The sequence below is a fragment of the Egretta garzetta genome, unplaced genomic scaffold (assembly GCF_000687185.1).
Source record: "Egretta garzetta isolate BGI_Z169 unplaced genomic scaffold, ASM68718v1 scaffold389, whole genome shotgun sequence".
In the NCBI taxonomy this organism is placed as follows: domain Eukaryota; kingdom Metazoa; phylum Chordata; class Aves; order Pelecaniformes; family Ardeidae; genus Egretta; species Egretta garzetta.
In genome coordinates this window covers 468866-477801 of record NW_009260766.1, presented here as the reverse complement: position 1 = coordinate 477801, position 8936 = coordinate 468866, and the positions used below count along the sequence as shown (strand labels likewise).

The 8936-nt window shown below is 47.1% G+C and overlaps 1 protein-coding gene across 1 annotated transcript in view; it reads left to right on the top strand.

The window, feature by feature from the left end:
- Positions 1 to 8936, top strand: part of CAMTA1 (calmodulin binding transcription activator 1) — a 330506-nt gene that overhangs the window by 25115 nt on the left and 296455 nt on the right. The window contains exon 3 of the mRNA XM_035901530.1: positions 1524 to 1642. Within this exon, the coding sequence (XP_035757423.1) occupies positions 1524 to 1642 (119 nt within the window). The remainder of the gene's footprint in view (positions 1 to 1523; positions 1643 to 8936) is intronic.

Sequence of the window (8936 nt, the reverse complement as noted above, 5' to 3'; positions counted from 1 at the left end):
CTTGTTCGCCCAGGACGAAGTACGAACTGGCAACCCTGTTGATTTAGTCTGAGGTGGTTGTGCCGTGAAGTTCCCAATAACTCAGGGGAGTGCACAGGACTCATAAATTATAGAGCAGCTCACGTTTATCATACACATCGCTGCTTATCTTGTAAACTCATCTGCTGTGCTCGCACGAGTAGTTGATTTAACAGCGTGTATATTGTTGAACTTGACACATCCAAGAGTATAATCAAGCTTTGAAAATACTGGGATGTCTAGCTGCTGCTTTGCGCTCTCGGCCCGCTTTCTAAAACATTTGCGGGACGGGTTCTCTCTGGTTTGCTGCAGGTCATGGGAGATTTCTGCATCGTACATGATTACAGAGGAGTTTCTATCATGATGCTGGCATCTGTTTAATGACATAAAATGATGAGCTATGTAAAAGGAAAAAGTGAATATCCTTTTTCTGTACATTTCCAAAGGGGAAATGACTAGAAATTAATTTTGCAGGGTAAAATGCCAGTGTACTTCTCGTATACCGCTGCCCAGTATCTGCCACGTGAAGCGAGAGGACAGTGGAAGAGGCAGAGATGGGGAGGTTTTGGAAGGAGAGCGAGCAAAACTCCTGTGCTGTGGCTGGGATGCCTCATCCTGCTGCTCCGGCTCCCTTTCTTGTGGGGACTGGTTTGGTTTATAGTCACACACTGCTCGCAAATGCTCTGATCCTTTAGGTGTTGTTGGACAGACACAATCAAGTTAATGCTTCCGGGACTTCTGGGGGCTGTTGTTGGGCTTTGGGGTTTTTTTTGATATCTTTTTTTTTTTTTTTGTTGTCTTTTTAAGGGGGATCAATGCACCTTCTACACGTTTAGCAACAAAAAAGAATAATTGTGTATTCTTCATTATTTCTGCCTTTGAGGCCCCCAGGTATGGTGGGGTAGGAGATTTCCATCCCTCTAGCTCACTCTCACATCGAGGAACTATGTTCCCTTCTTAAGCTGTCCGTGGAAGGAGAAGTAATCTGTTTTCAGTCAGGTACAGCGCTTTTTAGTTTTAAATGAACTAATAGACCCTGAGTTGCATTTCTGCTGCAGCTTGACAAAATTATAGCAGGTGCTGGGGCTCTGTGCTTATTTACTTGCAAATCCTGTCAAGTGTGAACTTCATTTACGACTTTCCTGGCAGGTCATACTGCTGTGGTCACAGCTTCTATAACGTTTTGTCACTATTGCTTGTAAAATTTGTCACCGAGGGAAATAATAAGCTAAAATAGACACAGGTAAGCACACACGCAGGCTCCTTGTGCGCAGTTCCACCAGAGCTCTTCTCAAACTTTGCAACCACAAGGAATTAAACTGTATTTATATTTCTGAAATAAAGGTGCAATTTCAACAGAAAGCCGTATTCTTCTTTGCAATGACAAATCGCCTGCTCTTTGACAAGGGAACTGGTGGGTTTCCGAGTCGTGTCGTAGCTCGGGTCTCCTAGTGGAAACCACCTATTCTCCTGTGTATACATCACTTGTCTCCTCTTCTTCCTAGATGATCATGGGAACAGCAATGGCAGTCATGTAAAAATCTTTTTACCGAAGAAGCTGCTTGAATGTCTACCAAAATGTTCAAGTTTACCGAAAGAGAGGCACCGCTGGAACACTAATGAGGTAGTTAAATCTCTTATTTATTCTTTAAACGTGTCAGCATACTTGATGCTTATGGGTTATTTTTTGAGAGCCTGCCTTGCAAGTTACTGATTATAAATTCCCTGGCTCTGGAACCTGTTGTTTAAATAATAAAGTCCTAATATGTGTTGAAAGTGAGCTTTTAGACTAGACTGGAAGGAGAACACGGGTGCTGACTGCTAGTGTAGTGGGAGTCTATTGCTTGTGTGTGTGTATGTCGCTTGCCTCGGAGTCAAATCCTGCATCATCTTACTGACATGTTTCAAAATTGCTTAAGATTAGATCGGTGTTTTGGTACCACATTAAACAAATGTTGTCTTACTACGTGTAAAGACTGCCGAACAAAAAACCAGCGCATGTTCTTTCCAGACAAATGGGGTCCCGAGAAATAACTGGCTGACCCCTGCCTGAGGAATCTTGTTAAGAACAGGGGACACACAGAACGGGGCCTTTCACACTGAAATCCTGTTGCTCCGAATGTGCTAGTTTGCCTGTCTCCTGTTAGCGCCTCATGGTTGGGCTCACTGAAATGAAACAGAAGTATTTGAAATTGGGGTGTCTGGTGGGGCAAGGTAAAGTTGAAGAACGAGCCAAAGAGGCCTGCAGTCCCTTGCCTTCATTCCTTCTGGGCAGCAAGGCTGGAAGTTACACGGCCATACCCACAGTATAGTTCTAGCTTTTAGGAGCGCAGTCTTACAGTACCTTTGCCATATTTGTGGGAATCATTTAATGATACAAACAATTGCCTTTGAGAAATTGCCTGTAAGACTCCACTCAGTATCTGCCTGTTACAAGCTGACTGTTCTTGTCCCTCTAATCAGTCATTTGTAACTTCTAAACGTGTTAACAAAAACTGCACTCTGGAGTTTAACAACCGCCAAGTGGCAAGCTGAGCGCAGAACCGCGCATGGATCAGTCCGTGGGTATATTTGCTGAGTGCAGAATCAAATATGGGTCACTTTGTGTATATTTTTCAAAGTTGGAGTCCTTCACCCCCCTTCCTTCTTTTGTCTGAAGGTTAAAGCCAAGCAACTATCTTTGCCATACAAAGCACTGACAGAGTTAATCGGGTCCTGTGGGAGGTTGCTGGCATTGGCTTTTTTTGTGTGGCTGGTTTTGTCTTGGGTCATTGGAATTGAAATGTAAATTGTAGAAAACGTGGGTTGCAATTTATTCTGTGATAGTGTTTATACTAATGGGAACAGGGCATGTAGGAGTAGCAATTCCAGGGGCTCGAAGAGATGATGTTTTGACAAAGATGGTTGAGAACGCAAGCTCTCTGCACGGGTTTGTGGCAGAATGATGCTCCTTGGGGTTGGAAAAAGCTTGTTGGTTTTCAGTCGCTTTTCTCAGCATCTCTGTTGCCTCTGGAGCCTTGTGTATACATTTACATGTGCAGGCTTTCAGCTTTTCTGTTTGAACAATGTTTGGTGTCTGTGGCCTCCCCGGGTGCAGAATGTGGCAACCGAAGTTAATCATGCGGCTGAAAATCTTTATGATTCATAAGCATGATACAAATGGGAAAGCGTAGGTGCTTGCAAGGTGTATTAGGCTAGAAGAGGAATTTGGGAGCATAGCCTTCCTTCTGAAGGACGTGTCCGTGTTTTGGAGAGGGGGAAGTGAATGGGTTTGATGGTGCTTGCCAGCACGCTGCTGGTGTGGGCTTGTCTCGTACCTTAATTCTGGATGGATTGTTTGCTAATAACCACAAATCGTCAGCTAGTAGGTAAAAAAGCCAACCCACTTCTGTCTCTTTGAATGTCAAGTTTGTCACACTCATTTATATCTCTCTCTCCTCCGAAATCTGTCACTGTGGCTGCCGCGCAGCAGGGACAGGGAGCTGGTTCTGTCTGTGGGTTATTGCTGGTGCCGTCCCTGTCAGCGTACGTGGTGTGTCGGTTCCAGTTTCCCTACTGCATTATTTAAAAGGAAGAGCTTTTCTTGTGGCCAGAGATTTTTGGCCTCGTTAGCTCAGAGAAAAAAAGAAAAAGGCAGAATCTTATGCCTAGATGAAGTCTTGGAAAATTTGTGTTAATTACGGGGGAGGAGGCAGCTTAGCTTACAGATTTTATTTCCTTCCCCACCCCCACCTGGAAGTTTAATTCTGTTCACTGTTATAAAACTTGAATTTTTCTTGGGGTATAATTGAATAACAGCATTAGCTGGGCTACCCTTCAGAGTCATACCTAAGGGAATATGTTTTGTCATCTGAGTACACAGGCGTTCTGTCTATGCTGGTGAGGGCATGAGTTCTGATATATAGAAGAGAATGATGCATTATATACAGTGGTACTGCCAGAATCTAAAGTCGCCAGTACTGCTTGTGAGCCATCTCACCGATAGGGAGGCTTAGTAAAAGATATAAAAGAAATAAAATGCATAAAGTAGCTTAACAGCTCCGAGTATGTCCATGACATTGCTGTCCTCCCTCAGACTCGTCCGTGTTCGGACAAACACGGGTGTCCGGTCTGGCCATAGGCTGTTCCTGAGTGCGAGTGCAGTGGGAACTGGTGTGGGAACTGGTGTGGGGTGCGTTCAGGGCCGGCCCTCCTAACCCAGCTACGACCTGGCTACTTCTCGAAAGCCTTAAGCATTGCTTTTCCTGCTCCTTTGTACGGGGATATTTCAGTGACACATAAACGTGGCCCCTGTGCATGTCTGCGGGTGCTGGAAATAAAGTGCAAACGTACCGTCAGCCACTGGGGCTGGTAGGCGGCATCAAGGGCGCGCGTTGGGTGCTGGCGCGTAGGCTCCATCTGCTGATGGTTCCCTTGCATCTGCAAATGAGACGCTGCCGACGCGTTCACGGGGGTCAGGGAGCAGCTGGGGTTTGTTCTTTCCTCTACCAGGGCATCACCATGGGAATGCCACAAATAACTTTTTCTGAGTGCTTTCGTCTGCAGATTGAGGAAAATGGGGATCAGTTGCTCTGGATTGGGTAATTGGGATGGAGAAACAATATCCTCTGAGAGCGGCATAGGTTGTTGGTGACTTGCACTTAGTAAAAGAACCCTATGAGCAACAAGAGAAATGGAGCATTTAAAAATGCCTAGAACACGATATCGGGATGTTTGCTTTCCAGCAGATTATGCCGTTTTAACTGAAATGTTTGATGGAAATATATTTCCATATCAAGATGTCACCTTGTCTTAAATCAAGTTTATAGTGGTTTTATATTTCCTAGTGAGGGAAGTGTTCCTTCTCATTCATTTTTTTTTTTTTAACCAGAGATACAAAATCATAAGTTTAGCCAAGCAATTTAATTACAGATTTACAGTTTTTGAGATCCCTGTGACAAAGTGTGTGTGTGCTTGTTTCTCTTGCTCAGGGGGAGGATAGAAAGGGGATTTTCATAGGATTTCTCATGTTAGGACAAATCGGTTAATTGCCAGGAAGTTCTGCAGCGCTCTCTGCATGCGAGGGAGTTCCTTGCTCTTGGGTTTTGGTTACCGTTCACTTCAAACTGGTTTAGTGTTTGTGTAGTACGGATCTGGTCCTGGTTTTAGTGATTGGGTGGAGCAAAGACTTCCCATAGCGTGGTGCTGCTTGTAGCTTGCTTGACACGCTGGCGGTGCACACCAAACGTGGATTTCGGGAGTGCTGGGTCTCAGGTCCCTTCCGTGGGGAGTGGGGCTGATGGTCCCAAAGCGCTGCCGGGCAGAGCAGGTGTCCGTGCGTCCCTCCTCGGCTGACCTCCCGCTTTGCCCGGTGTCTGTCTGTTAATAGAGGTGGCAAAGGTCGCTGGCTCGTTAACCGCTAATCACTTTGGGCAGCAGGAAATGCATCCTGTGTCTTGTCAAGTGACCTGGTTATCTGGGAACCGGGAGCTTCCCAGGCCCCGGTGCTCTCAGCGGTGCGGGTGGGTGCAGGGGCTGAAGGGTGTCGGAGTAACCTTGTCTCTGCGTGGCGCTTGCCAAAAGCAGGATTGCAGCTTTGAGCAGAGATGCCTTTCGTTAATGGAGTTGGCAGCCGCAGTCATTAATCATCCTTGTAAACACTTAATGACACAGTACGAGAAAGAAGAAAAAGTTAAGTATCGGAAATGTAAAATGCTACCTAGAGCTTTTGTTTCTGACAGTATTCTATATTTATGTTCTCTGTTGGGAGAAGCCTGGAATTTCTATGGTAGAAAAAACCAGAGGTAATTGCTTCATGTGCTCAGGCTCTTGAGGGGCAAGGCAGAATCGCCCCATTTCCCAGTGTGATATCTAGCATCAACTTTTTACAAATCTCAGGCTCAAGTACTGCTCAGTAGTGTGCAAATAAGTGCAGTTACAGAACTCTGTATTTGAGCATTATTTAGCATAGAAATAAAGTCTTTGACGGTGCTGCCTTGGGGACCTCGAGTCGCATGCTCACTGATGTCTCTGATGTGGTCTTGCGTTTTTGCTCTGCCCGCGTGACAGTGACATTCTCCTCTTCCGCTTGACATCGAGGTATTTCTCTTCATTTCTCTAAAGCGCAGAGATGATCTCAAGGGCTTGGAGAATTGCCTGATGGGCGTAAGGGACCCAGACTGTTTTGGGACGCGAGCCTCGAGTGTTCGGGCTGGCTATTACGCTGTGCAAGGCTCGCCGGGAGTAGGTGGAAGCGTTACGCTGTCTGCCGCCTGCCGCTCCAGTTCCCCCGCAGCCCCCTGGCAGATGAGTGTCAGGCAGCCGGTTACCGGCACGGCTCCTGTCATCACAAGTTTGTTCATCAAAGTGCTGCTCTGGGTAAAGACCGAGCAGTACAACGTACTGCCATGGTAATACTTTTTTTTTTTTTTTTTTTTAATACTTTCAGTGCCTTTTAGGGCTAAGTCTTATGTCTGAAAACTTAAAACACCAGCCCTGGGTGGTGTGGTGTTGTAACTCTTTGTGACATTACTGCGCCAGTTCGTGCCTTATTTACCAGAGTAGCTTTGCGTATTATGAACTCGTGGGGTTGAGAGGGAGCATGTGGGATCAGCTTTTGCCATCGCCACGGGCAGAGCGAGGAAGGGATGTCTGCCCAGGTCTGCCACGGGCCGTCAAGACGGCAAAACTCGCTGGAAAAGCAGCAGCACTCATTACAGTTTCCTGAGGACTGCGAGGTTACTCGGTGTATTTTGTTTAATGCTTTCCATTAAGCTCAAGTTAATTCAGATGCATTGTGCTTAAGCGTGGAGGTTCCCCAAGCCAGAGGCTGGCCGCTGTTGTGAGAGCTCTGCAGCTGCCGAGTGCTTCCAAAGCTGGAACATCCTCGTGGTCTGCATCAGCTCTGTGATCTCTCAAGAGCAATGGGAATATTTAATTTTGACTAATTGCCTGCTGCCCATGTGATCATGGAGTATAAAATGTTATGGTGGTATTGGCAAATGCTATTCTTAGAAGTTTTGTTGCTTTCTGATGGTCCTCTGCTGGAGGAGTGGGGGGAAGTGGGCACGGCCCAGCTTGTGCAGGCTTCCCACGTGGCATCTCCTGCCACCGTTGGGTCTGGCGTGTGGGGTTGCCCTTGGGTTTGTGCTGAGCTGGGGGCCAAACAAGTTAACGCAAGGCTTTGTGAATGAAAGGAGGTGCCTCGTTGAGGGCAAAACGTTTGCGAAGTGCTGGAACAGCTGGAGCATCTCTGAAATCAAGAATGTTGGTGTTGACTCGTGTCCCTTGTCTGGGGGGTGGTGGTGGTCTTCTGCTAGGCGCTGCCACTGGAAGGGCCCGTCCCAGCTGAGTTTGTCACAGGCTAGTGGACGCTTGCTCTACCAGCCGTTGGTCCCGTGCTTTCCAAAGCCCCTCTGTCCTCTTGGCCAAGAACAGACGTGTAAGAAAACCCACTTCTTTTAAAGGAGAAGGAAAAGCTCTGGGAGCGAAATGGGAGGGAAATAACGTTTGCGCCCTGAGGAGAGCGGAGCCAGGAGTGAAGTGTGCGTACACCTGACTGCTGCCGTCTGGCACGTGTGGGCGGCTCTCCTCGCCGCGCGTGTGATGATGAGTTAAGGCTAATCAGTGAACGAGATGGAAATTTCTCTTTAACAGAAGCACTTCATTATGGGTTTATTTTGTGAAATTAATGAAATTCTGCGCTTTGCTTAATGTACAAAGCAGAAAATCTGCTACTGGCTTTGCTTTTGCAGTTTCTCAGTCATGTTTACATAATTAGTGACTGTTGTGAGCAGGCTCGGTGATTTAGCAGAATTGCAAGGTTGCTGTTCCTGGCAATTCTAGACAAAAGCAGCGATACCTGCTATGCCGCTCGCGCCCTCGTGGAGAGTGAGTCCTCGTCTTCCTCTTAGGAGAATCTGACTGTCTGTCAGTCTGTCCCTTTTGTTAACATTAGGGCTGGCACTGTAATTGGGTAATGAGAAGCCTTTGAAAATGGCTGATTGTGCAGTTCTGGGCAGTCAATGTGTCGGAGTCCGGGGACCAGGCTGAATCCTGCCAAGCACAGCAAACAGATGAAACGCGTTGGTTTGGATAATGCGCTGCCCTCCTGGCTTTTTTTTCCAAGTGAATTCGATTGAATGAATTAGATTAACTTTTTTACACTTAATGATAGCTAAAAGAAAAAAATAACTTCATAATCAGTTTTAGCATATTGTACAGAAAGTATAAAACGCTGCTGGTCTTCAACTCGCTGGCTTTGTGCCATTGGCAATCTAGCAAAACACCTGAATATTTTTACAAATCTTGAAAGTTTCTAGCGGTTGGTTTGGAGTGGAACTGGTCCGGTTTGTTCTGAGCACTCGGTGGCTGTGCCCCACGGTCGCAGGGGGGCCGGCCCCGCGGGGGGCGCGCCAGCCGCTGGCGTCCGGCTGTCCAGGAGACGGATGGGCCCGTTGGCGTGCCGCGCCGAGGGACGGAGCAGGCGAGAACAGAACAGATCTTGGGTACGAGGGCGACACCTCTCAGCAAACCTTTAGTGGCGCTCTCAGATGGAAGGGGCTCTTGGGGTTTTTGCCATGTTGGGCCCCTCCAGGTTCCCCTGCTGAAAGTGTTGTGCAGACAACTGTCGTTCAGCAGCCACAAGTGCGTGCCCAGACACCTACCCCGCTCTGGCATCACAGATTGTTCTAGGAATGCAGGAAAATAAGGGGGAGAACTATTTCCTATAATTGATTAACCCGGTGAGCTTTTCCTAACCCGCATCATCTGCTGGGGCTTGTCCTTTTTAATGGTACGTGGTTACTCTGAAGTTATGGTATCAGAAGGTGGAATGTTCTACCTCCTGGAAGGTGGAAGGAAAAAGTTCTGTAAACCCTTCTTCAAGCGTGACAGAACCAGCAGTGCGTTGATGTAGTGACTGTGTAGCTACAGGAATG